This window comes from Enhydra lutris, unplaced genomic scaffold, assembly GCF_002288905.1.
Source record: "Enhydra lutris kenyoni isolate GAN:26980312 unplaced genomic scaffold, ASM228890v2 scaffoldscaffold73, whole genome shotgun sequence".
NCBI lineage: Eukaryota > Metazoa > Chordata > Mammalia > Carnivora > Mustelidae > Enhydra > Enhydra lutris.
In genome coordinates this window covers 1-23718 of record NW_019154157.1, presented here as the reverse complement: position 1 = coordinate 23718, position 23718 = coordinate 1, and the positions used below count along the sequence as shown (strand labels likewise).

The 23718-nt window shown below is 45.3% G+C and overlaps 1 protein-coding gene across 1 annotated transcript in view; it reads left to right on the top strand.

The window, feature by feature from the left end:
* LOC111160039 (calsequestrin-2-like) overlaps positions 1 to 23699 on the top strand; it is a gene marked incomplete at its 5' end in the record, with an annotated part of 38902 nt that extends 15203 nt beyond the window's left edge. The window contains 6 exons of the mRNA XM_022522822.1: positions 363 to 493; positions 2097 to 2142; positions 8460 to 8514; positions 17675 to 17775; positions 19871 to 19945; positions 21514 to 23699. Coding sequence (XP_022378530.1) covers positions 363 to 493; positions 2097 to 2142; positions 8460 to 8514; positions 17675 to 17775; positions 19871 to 19945; positions 21514 to 21732 — 627 coding nt within the window. The remainder of the gene's footprint in view (positions 1 to 362; positions 494 to 2096; positions 2143 to 8459; positions 8515 to 17674; positions 17776 to 19870; positions 19946 to 21513) is intronic.
* Between the last annotated feature and the right edge of the window lie 19 nt (positions 23700 to 23718).

Genomic DNA, 23718 nt, shown 5'->3' with positions numbered 1-23718 from the left:
AATCCATGCATCTCAGAACACTGAGACTATTCTGTTGACATCTGCTTCTTTCTCCAGCCCTGGCACATACAGTGGAGTGATGATGATTGTACAGTTAGATTTCCCATTTTTCATTCCTACCGCTCCCTTCTCCTGGTTGGATCTCATTTGCCAAAGAGGGTTTTTCCTTGATTTATCCTTCTCTGATTGGTTGAGCTAGGGCTTAGGCAATGAGTTTCTACCACTTCAACATTTAAGTTAAAACTGTAGGTATACTCTCATATCTTTTCCAGAAAACACACACACTTCTTATAGATGGGCAACCCACTGCTACTCTAGACTAGCATTCAAGGAAATTATTGTTATGTTTCTAATTGTTACAGGTTGCAAAGAAATTGTCCTTGAAGATGAATGAGGTTGACTTCTATGAGCCATTTATGGATGAGCCCATTGCCATCCCTGACAAACCTTACACAGAAGAGGAGATCGTGGAGTTTGTGAAGGAGCACCAAAGGTGCCTCAGATGACATGCAGGGGATGGTGGGTGGGGGACAGGCAGTGGTCTAAGGCCTGGGGGATGGAGAAGAACCTCTCAGTCCTAACAATTTTAGGCCTCCCAAGAGCAATAACCTGGAGTTACTAGCCCAGAAGAACTGAAATCAGTAGTATGGCTTTGTTGGTCATTGATCAGTTGGGCAGGATATTGCTACCTTTTCTGAGTATGGGTCTATACTTGCAAACAAGGTAGACCAACTCCCCACAATCAGCAAATCCCCTCCGAGTCAGAGTAAGTTACAAGTCATATTCTACAATAATAACAATAGAGATTTACTGTCAGCCTCTTATATGCCAAATACCATGCCAGGTGCTTATGGAAGCTATTTTATCTAATATTCAACATTATGGAGTATTATTATTATCCTGATGTTACAGATCAAGGGATTGGGCTCAGAGTAGTTAAATAACTTAGCCATGGATGAGTGTTTAATACATAGACTTCTGGGAGAGGCATATTTGATACCACTTAGAGTAGCTCTAGCATGGATCAGCAAACTTTTTCCATAAAGGGCCAGAGAATAAATATTTCAGGTTCTGTTGGCCAGATGGTTTCTGGTTGGTGTAGTGTGAAAGCAGCTGTGTAGTGTGAAAGCAGCTGTAGACAGTATGTAAACAAATGGGTGTGGCTGTAACCCAATAAAAGCTTATTTATAAACACAGGAAGCACTGGCTGGATTTGGCCCACCAGCTATGGTTGGCTGACCCCTGCTCTTGAGGGAGGGACAATATTGAAACATGGAATGTGGTAGTGGGTTCAACACCTCGGCACACCACCCTCCCTCTCCAATGCCCGCTCAGATATGTCCACTGAACCTGGAGCACTATGACTCCATCACCTGGTTGTCCTGGTCCCCATAGGGAGGCAGCATTTGGAGAAGGAAATCTCTGTGTGTCTAATACAATTTGCCAACATTCAGAAGGACATAAAACCATGAGCAAAATATAATTTTACTTGTTCCTCCAAACATCCCTAAAGAGCTTTTGAATGATGATCCTGATGATACGACAATGCAGTCCTGGCCTGGGAGAACCACTACTTCTGCTTCTTCTCCCAGGTGTCCTCATTCTGGGCCTGCTCTGGGCTTTGAGCAGTGGGCCCTATCTATGAGGAAGGAAATGGCTTCTTGCCCTAGGAATAAGCTAACCCTGTACCCTCTGACCCATTGTTTGTAATCGACTTTATTTCCTTATTTATTTGGCTCCACACTTAGAGTGGAGCCTAACACAGGGCTTGAACTTTATGACTGTGAGATCAAGACCTGAACTGAGATCAATAATAGTTAGATGCCTAATCCACTGAGTCACCCAGGGGTCCCTCTAATAGGCTTTATATAATCCTTGAATCAAATGGGTCTGTGAAAAAGCTGGGAGCTTCAGGCCCAGCTAGCTCCCTGTGTGATGTAGCAGGGTAGAACAGCTCCATTTCCTTAGGGGAGATTTCTAGAGCTCTTCATGTCCTTGCAAATGAACCAGCATCTCATTTTATATTCACTACGCTGAGGCTGTGGTGTCTGCCTTGGTAATCCCCACTCAAAGAAGCTCATCTTTGTTTTTTTCAGACCCACCCTACGTCGCCTGCGTCCAGAAGACATGTTTGAAACATGGGTAAGAAATGAGAAACTCTTTCTGCCTTGTAGACATCACCCCAAGTGGAGTACCCCTTTGAGTTCCCAAACTTAAACCACATTTTATTTTGCTGGAGTGGATGTCTAGATGATGGAGAATTTGAAACGTGGATAACATCACACTCAATTAAAGCCCAGTTCTCCATGGATCTAATTTAAGCCTCTTGGGTACTACCCACAAGGCAAAACTACTCTATCTTTGAGTTCATGTCCCACAGTCACTACTGGCTTCTGGTCACTGACTACCAGAGACCCAGGGTGACATCATGGAAGGCACTCGGGCTGTGGAGTCATAGAGACTTGGGTTCACATCCAGAATCTGCTACCTGGTAGCTCTGCATCCTGTATCAAGTCATGTCATCTTTCTGAGCTTTAGTTAGTTTCTGCTTCTCAAATCAGGGCTTTTCGTAAGGATGAGTGGTTGCAAAGCGCCTAGAACCTGGGAGGTGTTTGGCCAACTGATGGTAGCTGTTTTCATTAATATCAACTCAAGGCACTGGAAGGTGCTGAGTCAGATTATCCCCTAGGTCTATGCCATAGACAATGTGTCAGGCAAGTCAAAATAGTATAGAAAGAGGGCCATGGAGGTACGACATCCCATCCCATCCCATCCCACATCAGCTTTATATAAAATTCCATAACCAATAACAACCAACACCTGTGGAGCATTCTTCAAAGCATTCCAAAGTATTCTTTTAACCTGGATGTTTCAAGAGTTCTAAAAAGTGAAGTAGAACAAATATTACTTAACCTCATTTTACATGGGGAAACTGATGATCGTACAGATTAAGTTGATTAATCAAGGATACATAACTAATAAGCATTAGATCTTGGGACTTTAGTTTAGATCATTTGGAGCCAAATCTCATGTTCTCTTCAGTATAGTTCCCCAGAGTAAGCATATCCCCATGAGGTGCCATTTTGTCAAGGGGGTGGGGGAGAAGAAAGGAATTAACATGAAAACATTTATTTATTTAGTCTTTGATTCAGAGTCTAAAATGACAGAAGAACAGAACCATGAAGTAACTTATCACTTGATATCTTACTGGCTGGTAACTTATTTGTATTTCTGAAGGCAGAACAAACATTTCGTAAGACACTGAAGAGCGAGTCATCCAGTCTGGAGAATCGGACTTTCGAAGAATAACCCAGCAGTAATGGAAACCTATTTTCTTAATATTTAAACCTTTCAAAAATGTAATCTTTAAAAGGTCTTGTTACTAGATTTAAAAAGAGTGTAGCAGTGTTTTAAAAATAATATTCCTTTAAAAAATAGCTTTACCTTTTACTTAAAATCGTTTCACACTTACGAAAAATAATGTAAAGAATTCCATGATCTCTTTACCAGATTCCCCAAATGTTAACATTTTACTTTCTTTGCTTGATCACATACTTCTTGACAGATAATGGATATAAACATTTTTTTGCTCTGAATTGAGAGTAGCTAGCAGACACAAATCTTCTTACCCCTATATACTTCAGATGTTTTCTAAAAACAGGGAATGTCTCTCAAAACCACAGTGTACTTATCAAAATCAGGAAATTAGTATAATTCTATTTCACCTATGGACCTTATTCAAACTGACCAGTGTCCCACTAATGTCCTTTATAGCACACACACACAAAATTCTTTTTTCCTGGCCCAGGATCTGATCTTGGATCTCACATCTGAGGTTTGTTGTTCTATTCTTTAGTCTTTAACCTGGTATGAGTTCTTGGTTACCAGAATCTGCTACCTGGTCTTTCTCTGTCTTTCATGACCATTTTAAATTGAGAGCGATTGTCACTGCTCTCTTCTGCTATGTCTCTATTCTTAGTTCTTTTAATTTTCTTCATCCCTAAGAGAAGCCCTTCCTTCAGACCTTCTCTTAATGACACAGCTATATCACATCCCTGACACCATATGCCGTGGTGGGAGAGCTGTGTCCTGTCCCCTCCCCCTGACCACAAATACCCCTTGCTCCCCCCACACTGCCCAGTAGAAATGTTCCCTCTCATATATCACAGGCAGATGTTCAGAAATTTCACTCTCTGGATTCACCGCAACTCATTCTCTGCTCTCTTTTCACTTAAGGGAAAAGAGAAGTTACTGCCTTTCGCTATAATAGAACTGATGGCTCATATTCTCCACCATTACTATATATTCAATTGTTTTCTAATCAGGAAAGGGCTTTGTATTAAATTTAACCTGGTAGAGAAAAGGGCAACTAGACTGGGTTTCTTCTTACCTGCACACCATCATGGACTATCCACGTGACATCCCAGGAGCTGTAACCAGACCTCACCGGTCCCAAGTCTCCAACTACGGAGGGAAGGCAGGATCATCTTTCCATCCTTAAAAAGGAGAAGCAGAAATCAATCTGTCAAAGGGATCTCTGGGAAGCCACTTCCCAAGTGCCTTCCCCAACTACCTTTGCCACCTAGGGAAGCATTGCTCCAAAGAGCAGCATCTTCATGGACCACTGGGCTGCAGCAAATGAAACCACAGAAGCTGGGGAAAGTGACCAGTTATGACCTTGGAAGTCTTTATCTTCAACACCCACTTCCCCAGAAGTTGCAAAATATTTAAATAAGATAGGAAAACTAAGTCAAGCTAAAGCAACTATTGACCTTTTTCTTTCTCTCATTGTGTGGGTTTTTAAAGAGCAAACCATAAAAAACACATGCTTGATTATTACTAAAGAAACTGGTGGCTAGTGATACTTGCTTTGTGTAAATTAAACAGCTATTTGCTTATTTAGATTCAAAGAACGTCAAGGTGGGGCAAGGTGGTCCAGACTGAGTGCCGACTTGTCCTTCCCTTTCAATACTCTTACCTTCCAACCAGCTCTCCATCCTGGCAAGTGGTCGGAGTTCTGGGCAAAAGTGCATGGGGATGGGAGTCAGCAGTTCCTTCAGAAAGAACCTTCTCTCTTTGTGGCAATAACAAAGTAGTACTTCCAAAAGGGGGCCAAAAACCTCCAGATAAGCCCCTAGAACATTCCATTGCACCAGGGAGTCTGTAGTTTTAAGTGCATGTTTTTTTCTTTGCATTGCTTCATTCAAGAGAACAAACATTCAACAGAACCTGGAAGGGAGCAGAGCAAAACAGTAACAGTGGTAATATACCTGGTTGGTGGGTGACTGATGTGTGGTTTCTTTTTGGTATCTCTAATACTTTCCATTTTCTTCAACTAGTGTGTAAGCTTTTTATCAACATATCCTTTTTTCTTTAAGTCAGTGGAAATTCATAAGAACCTATTACTTTGTGCTAAGCACAGGGTTTATAAAAATGAACATTGCTATTGTGTCCTTAGAAGTTCAGGGTTGAACAAATGAAACAATCTTAAAACATATTAATACCACTCCAGTATGCTCATACTATGATAGATAAATGTACAAAGTGAAAGAGAATTCAGAGTAGGGTATTCACCAAAGTATTCCTAAGTCTCTAGTTCTTTGGGGGATATGGGGCTCAGTCATTTTACATAAAACCCCCTTACCAGGCTCCTTTAACTAAAGAGTCACTAATCTGAGTTTCAAACATCTGCAAACCCTGCAGGGACAACAGACTCATTCTGTTGCTATTAATGATGTCAAGGAGGAAAATTGTTCCTTCTACCCTCTTAGGTTCTGTATTAAAGGGCTGCAAATTAAACTGACAAAACACAGATGAGCATGGGCAAAAGACAGATTTAATGACCCATTTATGCAAGGGAGTTTACAAGGAAATGTGACTCAACAAGGGGCTTATATACCATCTTAATTGGAAATGGAAGAGGCAAGAGGCACTTCTGGGAGAAAAAATGACTTGTTAGAAGGTTGGGGAGAAAGGGAACTTATGGAAAAACAAACCATGTCTTGGTAAAAGAAACAGGCCTTTGGGGAATAGATGGGAGATTTGCTAGTTCTGTGATAATATCTGTCTAAGAAGAGAAATTAGAACGGTTCTTGAGTATGGGTTTATGACAACTGAGTTCTTTTGGGATTCTCTGTTTTTAGGTAGATAAGGCATTCAGGAATTCATATGCTTTCAGCCCAAAATAATTTTTATGCCACAGTGGCTTATTCTGGACCCCTTCAGTGAGAAAGAAAAAGCACGTGGGGCCAGACAGAACGGGCTTGAATCCCAGTTATGTCACGTACCAGTTCTGTGGCGTTAGGTAAGTCACTTCAATTCTTTAAGCACTAAATAGGAATAAGACTTTCATTTGTGTTTTAGAAATGACGTACTTGTAAAGAACTGATACAAAGAACGGCAGGGGGCAGATACTATTGTGGCCATTGTAATTATCCTTGTTATTTTAAGGCATAATCCTTTCCCTCAGAGAGCTTGCCATCTGGTTGAGAAGGTAAGATTTGTGCTATTAAAAAGAGAGTTTCCAAGGCAATGTGATCCAAAGGCTAAATGGGTGATCTGGAGCAAAGGCTGTGGGGTTCAGAGAAAGCCCCCCAAGGGGGTCTCAGTCCTATGCATGGTCAGCTTGGCTCTTCCTCCTCCGTGCACATTGGATTCTCACTGAGGAACCCTGATTTATATGCTTCCCCCATGGATTCTTGCTCTGTGAGTGTATTACTGAAAATACCCGGCCCCAAGCAGGCACCTGCCTCTTTGCCAGTGTTCTCTACAGGTTTGTGAACTGACTCTTTGATCCCTACAAAGAGACAGGTTCTTTGCCTGGATGAGAGCCCTCCATCCAGGCACCATCTTGGGCCTGGGGAGTGACAGCCACATTGTGAGCAGCCTCTTAACAAATGAATATGGATTCTTAATTCCAAAAGCAATTTCAAATGTGTTCTAGAAGGGCACACAGAAATGAAGCCTGCTTTACAGAGTTAACACTGCTCACTTCCTGCTGATGGCAGGAGACAGAGACACAGGACAGCCTAATGAGAACTGATCAGGATATTCTGTCTGGCGATAATAGCAAATGTAAAACAGTGAAACCTTGGACTCCCCTTCTGGTTGGTGTCGGATTTGTGTAATAAACCTGCACACACATGCACACGCACACACATATATCTGTAAAATTCAATTCCCCAGAGCATCTGACCAAGCCCATGCCCACTCTCTTGTTTTTAATAATAATATTTTCCATTTAATCTCTCAGAATTTTTGGAGCTTTTATCCATTCCAAACTCAAAGGGGAAAAATTAGCATTTAGATAGGATTGCACCAGCATTAAAATCAATTGAAATGGAAACGGGGATCATGGGAGGGTTGAGATGCCTGGAGTTTTTTCCATAGGATGATTCTGATATGATATCCTGGATACCCTGTGACTCCCTTTCCCTGTGTCAGCGATAATCTGTATTCACTCAGATTTGTCCCACGTGCCTCCTTCTTAAACATCTTCTTCTCCATGTTTTTTTGGTAATCACACTGCTCACAACAAAGCCTCCTCCAAAAGAGGCACAAAGAATTGATGCAAAGGAGACACAGGTGTACGGTCCTTTCTGTCCAGAACATAGAACTATGCAATGCTGTTTGCTTGCTCAGGGATGTGACATACTCACTGAATTCTTGGCCTTGGCCTCAGCCCCCGTAGCCACACCCACGTGTCATGTCACACCCTCAACTTTCCCTAGTTCCCAAATCCACTTTTCCCATAGCCTCCCACACTCACAGAAATGCGTTAGAGGCCCTCAGCAAAATTTGGACCTGAGCAGAAAGGACCCCAAGGTGGGAACCTGGATGCCACAGTCAGCAAGGCACCCCTTACTGACTACACAGGTTTTTCAGTAGGAGGAGTGTTCACAGAGGAGCCCTACATTTGTATATGATTCTTGCGTGAACAGAACAGACCCACGTCTTAATTGACCTAGAAGATTCCTGTCTGCTGCCAGTCTGGGGACAGTTTCAGGATTTGTCGAGGGCATTCAGACGTTCCCATAATTGCTGGTTGCGGGTGGTGAATTCTCAAAACACAGACTGACAATTTACTGAGCTGTATTCAGAGTGATTGTTGCCCTTGGAGCTCCTAATAACCAGAATCATGTTTTTCCTCCTTTTGCCTTTTACTGCTGCTGTCCTGGACCCCACAGCCCACAGGAGTGAGGCCCATTCAGTGCTGATGTCTTGTGTGTAGTGGGTGTTCTCCTGTCTTGTAAACCCATGGATCAAACAGCACGCATTCTGCCCAGTTGCTCATCAATATTTCCTTCCTTACTGTGCACCCCTCAGTTCCCCTGCCCCGTGTCCACTACCCCAACACCTCCCCCCTTCCCATTTCCATGCCACCCTTTGTCTCTGTCCCTGACTTGTTCCTTTCTATCTCTCCACCTGGGAGTGTAACCTCTGATTCTTCTCTCCTCCAGGAAGATGATTTGAATGGGATCCACATTGTGGCCTTTGCAGAGAGGAGTGACCCAGGTAAGAAACCGCCATCTGTCCCTTGACACCTTAAGCAAGATCTGACTTCTCCCCTTTGCCAGCCCTCCTTCCTTGCTCTTGCCTCAGTGCTTGTCTGCAAGTCCACTGCAAGATATTGGGCACCCCCTGGTGGTCGCCAGTTAGGTATGAGTCTGTTGTCAGTTGTGCACACAGCTAAGAGATGTGGATGGATCAGAGCCTCATTCTTTTCTGCTTGGCTGTCCAAACTAGGAAGAAGCACTGAGTACTGGAGGGATATAAAAACATCCTAGCTTTACAGGGTGTATGCGCGTGCACACACGTGTGCATGTGAGAGAGAGGGAGAGAGAAATGTCTGTCCACATTAAAAGTTTATTTAACAGTATTATGCTCTAGTCTATATAAATAACAATCCTACATTTCAACTACAACCAAAGTATGCTTTGCTTCGTAAAATATGGTCTGTGCTTGGGAAACTTAATAGAAAACACTCCCTCAAAGAGTGAGGCTTGGACAAAACTGGCAGTTAATTTCTAAAGTGCAAAATGACCCTATAAACGGATGAGCAGCTTTGTTTTATTTTGGAACCTGGATGACTTTTTCCTGGTCACATTCTTTTTAGCATCGGTGGAGAGGGAAGTGCAGGAAAAATCAATATTGCTGGTTGTAGAATGCTTAGTCCCTTTGGCAATGCTGTGACATAAAGGGTCCCCAAAGCATATAAGTGGGCATTCTGCAGCGCATATGGGGAGACTAGGCACGATCTAGACAGCACACATAGAAGGCAAGGAACTTCATTTAGGATGGCTCAGCAGCCAGCCTTGGGCCATGAGGTGCCTGGGCAGGGGTCCCCAAACGTGACAGCATGAGAACCAAAGCCACCTGGGGCTGATTATAACAGGACCTTCCGAAACCTGTAATTGCACAGAGCTCAGAGGCAAGTGTTAAGGCACCATCCGGTTTAGGAACCATGGCCCCAGGTACCGCAGAACTGTGGTATTTGCCTGAGACCTCTTGTACACTCACAGGGACAGACGAGGAAGCTTCAAGGAGTTGAGCAATCTGCCCAAGAGGGCACAAGGAGTTCATAGTGGGCCATGAAGGAGCCACAGGTTGTCTTGGTCCTCAGTATGTACCTGGTCCTTGTACAGCACCTTGACACATAGTAGGTACTCAATAAGCAGCTGTCAGGAAGTGATAGGATAAGTGGATGACTGACCAAGACTGAGCCCCAACACTTCAACCCCACTCCTGTTTTTGTCGTTGATGTTAATACACTCTTAGCTTCCATAGTTCTTACAGATGGAAACCTAAATGCTATTATCATACAGTTTTTAATCTTGAGAGATAATCCACACATGACAGTATTCACCTTTTTAAAGTGTGCGATTCGGTGGTAATTTTAGTGTATTCACACAGTTGTACACTAATCTGGAACATTTTCATCACCTCAAAAGGAAACCCCATACCCGTTGGCAGTCCCTCCCATTTCTTCCTCCTTCCCCCAGTCCCTGGCAACCACAAATCTACTTTCTATCTCTATGGATTTGATTATCGTGGACATTCCATGTGATTGGAATTATGTAATCTGTGGCCTTTTATGCCTGGCCCCTTTCACTTACCATAATGTGTTCAAGATTCATCCAATATGTAGCACATATCAGTAATTCACTTCTTTTTAGGGCCAAACAATGTTCCATTGTATCAAAACCAAATTGATGCTCCAAATTATTTGAGGGTTTCCTCCTCCCTTTGTTTTTACTAGTTTCTGAATGCTCACTGTGGTCTCATTTTTCCCATCACTGACTTGCAGAGTTGGCAAAACTCTTGAAGGATATCTAGTCTTTGTCTGAAAAAAAAAAAAAAAAAATGCCGGTATGGTTCCAGCATTTTCTGGCCACCCCTCTGCCCCTGTAGGGGAAAATACCGAAGGAAGCCAATTGCCCAGGGTTTATAAGCTATAATCAAACAGAGTCGGATCCCTGGTGTTGTGTGAACAGAGATGAAACTGCCATCAGCAGCAGCCTGCTGGCCAGACCCCGGCGGGCTTCCTCCCTCTGCCCCACCTGCCCTCTTCCAGGATTGTGGGGAAGCCTGTCTGGCCCTCTGGAACAATGGAACAAAGAAGCCTGCAAGAAGTTGCTGGAACCTGTTTGACCGAGATTGCTGCTGCAATGAATCAAGCTCCTGAAACTACTTCCACCTCCTCCTTGCACAAATATCCTTGGGCCTGAAGCTGCGTCTTTCCCCAGAGGAGCCCAAGCTGGGGCTTGTTCCTGGGAAGCTGGAAGAAAGGCACTGAAGGGGGGGTCAATGTGTGGGGGATCGAAGTGTATCTTTTCATCCAGGGAGGGCCTGGCCCACTCAGGGCTAGGAAAGGCTTTTCTGTGAAAGTCCCGACGCTGCAGCTAGTCAGTCATTACCCGAAGGTCACTGATGTGTGACCCGGGGGCAGAGGGGGCGTGGCTGTAGGACCAGGAATTTCACTGCTGCCCAGACAGCGGTTCCTTCTATACTTTTGCTCTCGCTGGACCTGGCCGACTGCCCCAACGGGACCCCTGCCCACTGGCTAAAGACAGACGGTCATCTGCCCGGGAAGTCCATGCAGCTCTCCTGAAAGAGCTAACAGTCTCGAGGAACTGTGCTGTACGGAGATGATCTCGTTGGGTCCCTAAAGCCAGACTGTGATAAATGCATGATATTGCCATTCCCAGCTCAGAGGAGAAAAGTGGTCTGAGAGGTTAAAGGGCCCAGATCACTTGCTGTGATTCAAATCCCGGCAGGCTTTATTGACCTCTGACCGTGGCCTGATGATGATGAGGCTGGTGATGATCACTTCTTGATCACTTCTTGTAAGCTTATGGGCCAGAACCCCACGTGGGTGCTGCTCGTTCTATTCCCATTTTACAAGTGAGGAGGCTGAGGCCAAGAATGAAGCTGAGGGCTGTATGACTTCCTTCACAGTGGCAGGAGGCCTTGCTGTAGACTTGAGGGCCCCTCGCAGTTACTACCCCTGGCGACCTCCTCCAGTGATCCTTCAGCCCGCCCTCCTTCCTCTCTCCTACCCTTCGTCACCCCACCACCTCACCATGAACAAGACCCAGAGAAGTTCGGTGACTTGCTTGAGATCACGCGGCTAGGGGCACAGCGGACACACGAACTTAGATTTCTCTCCGGCTCTTCAGCACCCAGTGCAGCTGAGCCCACTACCTGCGGGACTGCTCGGCCCAAGGCTGGCTCTGAGCACGCCCAGTGATGCTGCTGCACTATTGGGGGAGGGGGGCAGGGAGAGCAGGAGAACGCAGCCACCTGGAAGCTTGAGAGCCAATTAAGGAAGAGAAGTCAGCTGTCCTCCCTGCTGTCCACTGATGTTCCCAGATTTGAAATTCAACCGACTATCCGAGTGACCTGAGTCCCCCGGGGGCGCTTCTCTGAGCAGTTCCAACACTGCCAGTTGTGATCTTGCTCCCAAGGCTGCAGTGTCCGCTCTCTGGGCCCTGGAAGGATGAGCCTGGGCGCTCTGCTCTTGGCCCAGGCCCTGCATGCTGCTCGGTCTTCCTCCTCCAGGGCCTGTCCAGCTCCTGCGCTCCGGATGCCCCTGGAGCTGCTATTTGACAGGTTTGAAAACGAGCACCTCTCCTCTGCTGCCCCCAGATGTGTCTGCAGCAGGCTGACATCTTTATAACACCTGCTGAAAGGTTTGAGGAGCGGCGTTTCTACATGAGCGCATGCTGGATGGATATCCTCGAAGGGCCCAGGGAACATTAGCACTAACAAGCCGGAAATGCAAGGACAGGCTGCTGTGTGCGCACGTGGATTGGCCCTGCAATGAACATCTTGAAGCCCTGTTCCGACAGGATTGCAACCACCTGGGGTTCTTGGAAAATGTTTCTGAGATCAGTTGTCTCAAGTAAGAGTGCTGACTGCTTATTTGAGCTTCCCAATGTAAATCTGGTTTATCAAATTTGACTTTTGGTTCTTGCTCAGTGCTAACCATGCATGTAATCTTCCCAACAACCCTGTGTCTTAGGTACCATCCTTACGGTCTTCCCCGATGTACAGATGAGGAAGCAGGGGTATAGGAAGTTAAATAATGTCACCAGGTCACACAGCTAATAAGTGGTGGAACTGGGATTCAAACCCAGGCTCCCAGCTCTTAGGCTGTGCTCTGAGATACCCACTTCTCTGCCGACCCAGCCCTGGTCTGACAGGGTTTTGAGTGGCCTGGAACTGGTCCCCCAAGGCTTGGCCTGGAACTGGTCCCCCAAGGCTTGGTGCAGCCTCATTTCCACTAGATCCTCCCTGCCTGGGAAGGAGGAGAGCATAATCACCGGTTTCCCCTCCCACAGAGATGGGATTCCCAGAGGCCTCTTGCTCGCCGTGGGAAACCTGGCTCCACACGAGCCCTTAGCCCTGGGTCATGGGATTTTAGGTTCCAAGTCAGTGTGGCATGGGAGGGAGTCACGGTTCTCACAATACCATGTCCCTCTTCTTTATTTAGGTGGATCTCTGAGACTCCAGTCACTTAGGGACCTCGTTGACTTTAACCCACCCACCCAACACAGTAACAGTGTGGACAGGAGGAGGAGGGTGCTCAGCAGCATGGGGGTGGAGGGGGAGGGGCTCCGTCCTCCAGAGAGTTCTGCCCCCGTGCTGCCTTCTTGCTTCCCTCCTACGGAAGCTTTCCCACTCAGCTCACAAATCTCAAGCACAATCTTGAGGAAGGAAGATGGCAATAGCTTTGGCAGGAATGCCAAGAACTGGGAGGGAAAGTGATTGTGGAAATGGTTCTAGACGTGCAGACCAAAGAACTGAGTTAGAATCCTGGATCTTCCACTTGCTCCCATGTGATGCTTGGCAAGCCACATACTCTATCTGTGTCTCAACTCCATCATCTTTAAAATGCAAATAAGAAAATCTTCCTGTTGCCATCAGGACAAGATGTGAAGATTAAAAACATTGACTAGTCCTCTAGTTTTGGTGATGGAATAATCGCTAGCCCCAAATCATGGAATAATATTTCCTCCTTTTAAAAAAAAATCTAGCTTTTTAAAAATATTATGGACTCTTCCTCCTGAAAGATACATGGCCACAGTTTCAAAAGGGCTCTAAGTTTAGGGTATCACTGATGAAGGAAACATTTATCCATTCAAATCCATCCATTCATTCATGAAATCGCAATTGTGGACTCGTCTTGGTCTTTACACTGAATTACAAAAGTGAAATATGGCTTCCTGCACCTGCCTTCCTGGTCAAAAAGGGAGAGTCCACGGTGGCTATTTCCCTTCTCCAAGACACCTGCCTGGACACCTGCTTTACAAAGAAACAGAAGCTCTCCCTAAGAGGAAATTGAACTTGTAACTTGCAATTTTAACAATTAAATACCTGGGAGACCAGTTCAGCTGCCTTAACTCAGCTTTCCCAGATGCAAGAGAATCTATTCCAGCAGGTCCACATCCAAGGCTGTGAATAAAAGGGGAGAGAATGTATCAGGCTTGTGAACCTTGAATCAGGAATATCCAAATTAGCTTAATGACTTTAAAATAAAGGAATTAAACTTTGCTCTAATCCACATATTGGGGCAAGGTTCTCATATTCACAACTGCTGGCACAGCCACCCCTGAGGCCTTCAGTCATAGAATCATGAGCAGGGGCCAGAAGGAACCACCCCATGACATACTATCTCCTGGCGTGACTTCCTACAAGCCTGTCTTTCTCTACTGTGTGGTGCCGAGACTGTATCAAACACACTGCTTATGCCCAGATCATTGTACTTGTTACCTATGCCCTGAATGGAGAGATGAATGGCCAGGTTCCTTGTGTTCAGGCAGAAAAATCCAGATCATTTAGGAATAATGGCTTAAACTTACTCTGTGCTAGGCACTGTCTCAGTGATTTAGAGGGTACTAACTCATGTAACCTACAACCACCTTATGAAATAGGTACTTTTATTATCATCATCCCAATTTTGTGGATGAGGGACCAAGACTTAAATAACTTGCCCAAAGTCACACTCAAAATGGCAGGACCAGGATTTGGACCAAGGTTGTTTGCCCCAATGTCTGTGTGTTTAAGCATCATTCTGGGCTGCCTCCCTTCCGTTCTGTTCTTTGAAAATATCCAGGAATGCAGAAGGATTATGTCCATTATGGAATTCATCATCTCAAAAGTCGAAAAGCTGTGCTTGGATCTAGATGAGGTTTCTCCTGCTTTAATGTCAGCCTCATTTATTGATGTATTTTGTGAATGTTTTTTGAATTTTCCTTACTCCTCTGTGGACTTAAAAACCTTTCGTATTCCTAAAATTAAGCACTAAGCGAAAAATTTGACTTTTCTTGTTTACATAAAAAAACTGCCACCCATTTAAGTTTTCTAGCAGAACCCATTTTTTATTCCTTCTATCTTTTCATTTTTATCTCCAAACCTGCTCTAGCATGTAGACTAGAAAAGATCTATATGCATCATTCCTTCTCATTAGTTCCAACATTCTGTGGGGTTTTCTATCAGAAACCTACCATGCTTTCTTGCGTGTTCAGCTGTGGTACTCATGACGCCTTTGTCCCTCTACAATATGGTGCCTAGATGGCTTCTCCCCTCCCTTTATTCAAGTCTGTCTTTTGATCCTCAGATGTACTTTCTATGTGAATCAGGGTCTGTGTCTTTGAATTTTAGCCTCTTTGTGAATTTCTGATTTATCAAGTTCACTTTTGCATTTGGTTCTCACCTTCTAGAATACTTCCTTCTGGTTCTTGAAAGTAGCCATGGAAAGTGTTTGGAGAATTTCCCATTGTGGTCTGTGTATTATGATACATGATCCACAGATTCCCTGTTTTGACACAGTTCTATGCCCAGGGAAGGAGGAGCTATAAGGTTCAAATAGCAGGGGCCAGTGGAACTCTGGAGGGGTTTGACCTTCTCAGCCACTCCTACAGGAGGCAGGAGTAATATCCCCCAACCCCATCTCCACCCAATTCCCACAATGATAATGAACTCTAAAGCCTGTGGCCCTATTCACCTCAGGTGTCTGCCATACCTGGAGACTAGTGATACACAGTCTTCCCTCGCTCTCCCAACATTCTCATATGTTGCTTTGCTTTTACAAAATACCCACATTAGTATCTGTTTTTGCTGATGAAAAGAAATCCCAAGAGGATTTTTGATTTTATGACATGTTATTGCTTCTTCACTTTACAACATTTAGGTTCTTAGGAATGTTCTACTTTTGGATATCGGGGGAAACCTGCAATTCTGCAATAGATGGAAAAATCAGGCAGACAGAGCACAGCTCTGCAGGAAGGGGCTGTGGCCTCTTCTCTCCCACCAGTACCTCTGCTTTCCAGGTAGAAAGGTCGAGGGGGCCCAGTCTAGATCTTACAGTTAGTAGTGGGGAGTTAGCAACATTGAAAGTGATTTCACCCACTCAAAGCAGAAGTGCCAAGAATGGCAATGCTTTTTGCTTGGAATGTATAGGAGATGAGGAAGTGCAGAGAAAACCCTTTACCCAGAGGCCCCAAGTAGCCAAACAAAGGCTAAAGCTCCTGGAAAGAGAAGAGACTTGTTAAACAGAAGGGCTCAAAGTGGCTGGGACCTCAGGCAAAAGAAGAAACATTTACAAAGAAAAAGCAGCACCAGAGGGAATTCTGAGATAGGTGGGGAAAGTTGCTGGTAGAGAAGGTGTACATTTCAGGTCACACGTTCAACCAGGCCATAAATATAACTTTGCTGTCTAGAATCAAACCTGTATTGTACCCAATGGGAACTGGGTCTGGTCATGGATGGCCCCCCAACTTCACCTCACCATCTCGAGAGGTCTGGTGTCTCGCTGCTTCCCAGGCGTAGACCGGTGGGGGATACATCTTGTTGGAGTTGGCTATGGTTCTGTGTGGCCTCTAGCCCTTGTTCCCACCACTGTCCTGTCCATCCCAGCCATGGCTTCGTGCATGTTCAGAGCCACAGAGAACTGGTGGGGCCTCCTGGCAGGCTTTTCTGCCCTCGTGCTGCTGCACCAAGGGGTTCTGCAAAAGATTTGGAGGCCTTTCCATTTCCCAGAGTTTCATTCCGAAACACAGCATGAGTGCCCTATGCGCTGAGATCGCCTGGAGCTGGAGTTTCTTCGTGTGAACACACATGCACATGCGCACCCTGGCTTGCATCTGTGCGCATGCACGCCCACATACACGCAGGCGCAGAGCTTCTTCTCAGGGACTTTCCAGAATCTTTGTTTCTAGCTGGGAGTGGGGTGGGGATGCTGAGGGTTTAGGGTGTGCTTTCTCTTACTAAATGTTCTTCCAAAACTTTTTGTTTATGGTATAAATTTTATGCTACCAGTCCTTAAAGGTATAGGCTTTAGTTGTTTTTTTTTTTTAAATTAAAAAAAAATTGTGTTCTTGAGGCTCACAGGGCTTGTCTCTGCTTTTCTTATGAATCATCCCTCCCCTGGGGGCCATAAATGCTGTTGCTTGAAGAGAGGGAGGGCAGAGCATACCAGGAAATGGTAAGAGAGGGAGGGAAACCCCATTTACTATCTCAAAGCTATGAAACCAGCTGTAAATCAGAAGCTTCGTTTGAAGGTTTTACAGATTCCAGGTTGCAGAAGACTAAGGGTCCAGGCTACATGTTCTTGGTCTGTAGAACTCTGAGTGATAGCAAATTGTTGGTTTCAAAAGAAGGCACAGAGCGCTGAGGACCAGGCAGGGGTTCCTCTGATCTGATCAGCAAATGGAACCTGGCTTTAAGAATCATCCACTTCCCTGTGAACTTTTAATATTTTTTATTTAAAATTTTTATTGTTTCCTTTGAGTAAGCTGCTTCGTGGCTGGAGTTCTTCTCTGACTCACTTTGTAGAATAATCCTATAATTTTTTTTTTTAAGATTTTATTTATTTATTTGACAGACAGAGATCACAAGTAGGCAGAGAGACAGGCAGGGAGAGAGGAGGAAGCAGGCTCTCTGCTGAGCAGAGAACCCAACGTGGGGCTCGATCCCAGGACCCTGGGATCATGACCTGAGCCGAAGGCAGAGGCTTAACCCACTGAGCCACCCAGGCGCCCTGAATAATCCTATAATTGAGGGTATGCACCAAATGGCCTAAGAAACTCGTGGAAAGACCACACTCTTGGCTCCACATGCCGGAAGCCATGTATGTACAGGGGTTACTCAGACTTCTTGAATCCTGCTTCAGATGGCTACGAGTTCCTGGAAATCCTGAAACAGGTTGCTAGGGATAATACCGACAACCCTGACCTGAGCATTGTGTGGATCGACCCGGATGACTTTCCTCTGGTGAGTGGCTCGGCCCTGGGCACTGGTCTTGGTCACCTTCATAGTCTCGTGTGTGTGTTCGGTGTGAGACCCAGAAGCATGAAGAAGGGTGGGCACTAGGAGGAGCATGTGCAGAAACACAGTGTGACCACTCCTATCTTGTGTGGAAGACCTTGGCAACATGGTGGGACACCATTGACCTTCATACTGGGTGCTGGCACTGACATGGTTAGACCCACCATTCTCACTCCCTGGAGACCAGGGATCTGAACCACCCACATGAGTGAGCCGGGTGAAATTCTTCTACTAGTACTTCCATTCCTGTCCCCCATCCCACCACCTCCCTTGTTATAGCCTCTTTCATGTTTTGGGCGGGGACCATCATTCATAGGCAGCCTGAGTTGCTAAGTAGTAAAAATTAGACTTGACCATTTTGCATAGGGTGAAGAACTTCGTGGAGAGCAGGAGCAGCCTCTCAGAGAGCAGAGACTCTATCTTGTTCATTGTGTTCTCCCAGGTCCTAGCATGTTGAATGTGTAAGAAAGTTAAGGACCAGACTCTTGCTAGTGTCAGTGATCAATGGTCAGAAAGCCTTGATTATGCTTAATTTTAAAGGGAATAAACAGGAGCCCAGTGGTGATGACAATGGATGTAGCCAATATACTGTATGCCTGGAAGTATAGTAAATTCTTTACAGGCACCATCTCATTGAACCTTCCTATCAATCCTGTGAGGCAGGGACCGTCATAATCCCCATCTGACAGATGAAAACAAAGCTACTAAGTGGGAGATGAGATATCACAACCCGGATCTGTCTGATGCCAAAGATTTGTCTACTAGTCAGTCAATAGACTTTAGGTAGAGCTAACTGCTGGTAATCAGTACATGTTTAGTTATCATTAGGTTATAAATGATATAATTCTTCTGGGAATTATTGTTTGTTGCATAGGACCTGACTGATCATATCATGATTAAATAGTCAAATTGGGGGAGTTGAATGATTTCAAGGGTCCTGAAAACCAGTCTTACTTACAGAATAAGACAGAGGCAGAGACTTTCATGATATCTGATGCTTCAGATATCATGAAAGTAATTCTTGGGTGATCGTAACAAAGTCATGGCCTCATAAGACCCTAAATACTATAACTTTTTTTAAAAGATGTTATTTATTTGAGAGAGAGAGAGCGCACATGAGCAGCAAGAGGGGCAGAGGGAGAAGCAGACTCCCAGCTGAGCAGGGAGCCTGATGTGGGGCTCAATCCCAGGACCCTGGGATCATGACCTGAGCCGGAGGCAGACATTTAACAGACTGAGCCACCCAGGCACCCCTAGTATAACTTTTTAGTTAGCCTCTGCCTGGCTATATTTTGAGTTTATCTGGACTGTTCTGTTGTGTAAGCTTGCAGATGGTCTGCAGTGGTCCCAACCTGCTCTGTCTGTTTGTTTGCCTTGGTGTTTGCAAAGGAGAAATCTCCAGACTGTTTGGATATCCAGGTTCCTGACCATCCCCGCTCCCCATCAGGCCACTTATTTGCGTTGGAGACTTTTTGCCACTGAACATTTATTTGCATTGTCTTAGCCGCATGGCCCCTGATTCCTTTAGCCCTGTCCCAGTCAGGGATTAGTCCCTGCAGATCCCAAGCCTGGTGAACAAAAAAGCCCTCCCTTTACTTGCATGACACTTCCTTGTCTCCACCACCACCCCCTCCCCACCATCTTGTGGATCCGAGTAGTTCAAGGTAAGGGATTTTTAAATGGGACATTGAAAGAGAAATGAAGGAAAATGGCTCCCTGACCACTCATGAAGTATAAAAGAGCCATGGTCATTTGGGAATTGACATTGGGCCATCTCTGTAATATTCTTCCTTACAGCTGTAGAAGCTTTTATAGTACATGTTTTCATAGTTGGTGTTATGACCTCTTTTTTTTCCACACTTATTTAAAGTGTTTGAGGGTTGAGGCCAAGGCTTCAATTTTTGAAGTGCCCACAGCTGTCTTGGAAACCTTTAAGTGACGGTGACCGATGAAGGGATGGTAGGTGGGTCCAGCCACAAAATGTGGCTTTGACAGGGAATGCCCTCTGCCTGCTGTCTAATCTTATTTTTTGTTGTTTCAGCTCGTTGCCTATTGGGAAAAGACTTTCAAGATTGATCTATTCAAGCCACAGATTGGGGTGGTGAATGTGACAGATGTGAGTATACCCGGGTCACTGCTAACCTGTCCTGTTTTCTGCCATGCAGCCCAGACTGTGACCCCATGGATAGGAGTCTAGCCTCCCCTGAAATGAGCAGGACCCTTGGCTTTGCCCAAGCTGTGTGTGTCCCCAGCCTAGTCTCTGAGCCTGTCTCAATCTATGGCTTCAGGACTGGGCACTTCCTGGGAAATGCATGGGCATGTTTCCTTTACAGGGCCAGCCCATCCTGTTTTACTGACTCTTTGGAACTTTCTACCCAAGTATTTCCACCAACTTTCCACCCTGTATTTTCTCCTAAGGCCCAACAACAAACTATTCTTACACAAAGGAACCCACACGTGAAGCTGCCATTGCACAGGGGGTGATGGAGGGGGCTATGGGGCAGGGGGAAAGGAGGAAGATCATGAATGAGTTTGGAGGGCCACCCCTCACCAGGCAGACAGCTGGAACCGAGGGTGGAAAAAGCTGGTGTGTAGTAGACAGGCAGATCGTGGGGAATTTTGAACCTCAGTCTTGACTGCTGATACAACTCCATCATAACAAAACAGAAGGGAAGACAAACACAACATATAATGAGCAAATAAATAATGGACAGAAAGAGATTGTCACAGAGAAGTCATTAGAGGCATAATTAATTGTGGTGGGAATGCTTGTGAGTGGGGGCCAGTTAGCAATGTCCTGTTATCCTGTTGGTGGATGTTCGGTCACCTGGGGGATTCTACATTTATTTATTCTGTACACTGCTTTTTAAATTAATAATAGTAATTAATACTGTCAAAAATTTACTCCAGTTAAAACATTTATAAATGGAACATTTGAAATATATATGGTGAAAAGCAAAAGTATTTCCCACTCCCTTGACCTCTTTCTTAGTCCCATTCCCTGAGGGAAACATTGGTGATAGTTTCATGGCTATCCTACCGGAAACATCATATACATGTTTGTCATTATTATTACATAGGTATCTTGTAGATACAGTCATGAAATCGGAAGAAAAAAACAGTGCAAATATAGTTACGATTCATAATAATACTTGATTTCGATACCCCTGGGAACTGTTCCAATCTGGGCTACCTCCCCCGCCACCCCCCAGCACTTTCCAGACCTAATGGCGGGGATCAGGAGGGCAGGCAGTTTAGGGTGGGACGGGGACTCTGCCAGGCAGTGCTGCTGATCTGGAGGGACTACTTCAGGGTGGGGGGGTAATGCAGAAGGTAGGGAAGATGGCATTTCAAAGAGGGGTGGGGTGGGAGCAGCTACCAGTCCTGGTATGCTGGGCCTTACTCATTCCCCTGACAACCCTCAGAGCCTCACCTCCATACCTGCTCTCCTTCCCCAGAGACTTCTGTGGGCACATTACACACACACACACACACACACACACACACTGGAACGCACGCTTCCTTTGACATCGCACAAGCAGACTGCTACACATAGCATTCTGCATCGAGGCATTCCCATGAAACCGTGTGCACATGTTCCCTATGACAGGGCCCAGCTGCTTGGAATCCTCTGGTCTGCTGGTCCTTCCATCACTCACTCCCTCACTCTGTCCCTTGCTGCAGGCTGACAGTGTCTGGATGGAGATCCCTGATGACGATGACCTGCCCACAGCCGAGGAGCTGGAGGACTGGATCGAAGATGTGCTTTCTGGAAAGATAAACACTGAAGATGATGACAATGAAGATGGGGATGATGGCGGCGACGATGAGGATGAGGACGATGATGATGGTGATAATTCTGATGAGGAGTCTAATGGTGACAGTGACGATGATGATGAGTAGCTCTGACTCCAGCTGGTGGATGAAAGCACAATCATAGCTGCCCACTGCCCTGCAGATAGCCCCGGGGGGCGGCAAGCAGCCCTGGCCCCCTCCCACCAGCACCTTCCCCCTTTTCCTATCCCTTTTCCCACCCCCTTATTGGGAGCTGTACCGTTCCACAAATGCCTCTAAACCCAGTAATCCCACTCAGCAGGGACAGGTGGGGAATTATTCCCATGTGGACTGTCTTGATTGTCTTGGAAAAGCTCGTTCTTTGCTAGACCTTCCATGGTCATGGCAGTGCCAGAACCTGGCAGTCTGGGGACAACAATCCCCTGACACCTTGACTCAAGTTTACTTGTTGTCTTTGATGGGACAGTAACAGAAATTGACAGCTGGAAAACTCAAAGCATAGAGTGATCTCACAGTCAGAGCCCAGGGAGACCCAAGATTAATCCATTTAGCCCCTGTGCCTAGAACATCAGTGACAATCCCTCCTTAAGGCAAGAGGTTCCCTCCTAGGAGAGGCTCAGCCTTAGAAACAAGTTTCTAAATCAGGTTCTCTTGGCTCTATTAAACTGATTATGTCAAGTGTTTGTCACGCCATTATGAACTCAGATCCAAGTGTTTGGACAGCTATCGGGAGGCCTTGAAACACATGTGTACAGATGTCCCAATCATTTTTGGTATGTTGGGATATGGGATGGGAGGTTGATTTGCTTTCTGAACTTCCCTTTAGTGACAAGTCTCACATGATAGGCAAGGGGGTGGGGGAACTGGAAGGATGAAATGTTTTCAGTTTTTCCTGCTGGGTTCATGCCCCTGATTGAGTCAGCTGGCTTCCTAGCCTGAGCTGGGATCTGGATACCCTTTTCTGTTGCTGTGAGTGAGCCCTCCCATTGGGAGGGAAAGTTGGTTTATCCAGAGGTCGATCAATGCTCCATTTGTCAGCCCTCCCACACTTGAGCAGGACAATAGCTAGAGTTCATAATGGTGCCCTGAGGCACTGAGAAAACCCCAAAGTGCCTTCCAAACTATCTAGAGGTTACCTTGTGCTCGTAGTTTTAGCATTAAGAGTGCATTTATCATGTTCTAATTTATTTTCAATCTCTTAACACATGTGTAAGACACTGTGCAAATTCTTTGGAAATAGAGTAATCCTTTTATGGAACAGTAGCCAACTAACTGTCATTAAACTTTGAAAATATTGAGACTATCTTAAAAATCCTCACTTCGTTTTTCTGATCCTGTCATTCTCTCTTGGTTCCTGTTCTACCTCTCTGTTCCTTCTTTGTTTTCCTTTCTGCCCCCTCTTCCCCTTCCTGCCCTTTAAATGACAGTGTGTCACAGTATCTCTCAACCCTAACATTCTTCCAAGGTACTATCATCCATGTCCATCAGCTGCCACTTGTGTACGATGACCTCCAAATTTGGGTCTTTAACCTTGACCACTCTCTTAGTTTTAGACCCACCCATTCATCTTGGTTCGGAGGGTGCACAAGCAATTCAAACAATAGAGCGAAACCCCAATTCACTACCTTCTGCCCTCAATTCTCCTCCTCTAAATGGTGTCCCAGATTGGAAGAGTGATATCACCACGTATCTACTTGTCTAGGCAACCAGAAGGGGCATTTTACACATACTCCCAGTCATGGAAATTGTCCTTTAAATTATAGTACATATTTACTTGTCTGTCCTTTTGTTAAATTGTAGGCTTCTTAGAGGAAAGGAATTAATTTATCTTTGTATCTGCAGCAGCTAGCACTCTGTCCAGCACAAAGTGGATGTTCATTTATTGAACTGATGGGTGAATAACTGATTAACCAGAATACCTATAATTCCCCAGCACTGTTGGATAACAATGGTTACAAGACCTCCTTATTTTTATTTCTCGCCCTCACAAAGTGAGGCAGACACGTGCCAAGCTGGACTATGACGCCATCTGGCCAGATCCAAGCACACCTCTAATAAGCTCTTGGGGAGGTACATTTTCAAAGCAATCATTGA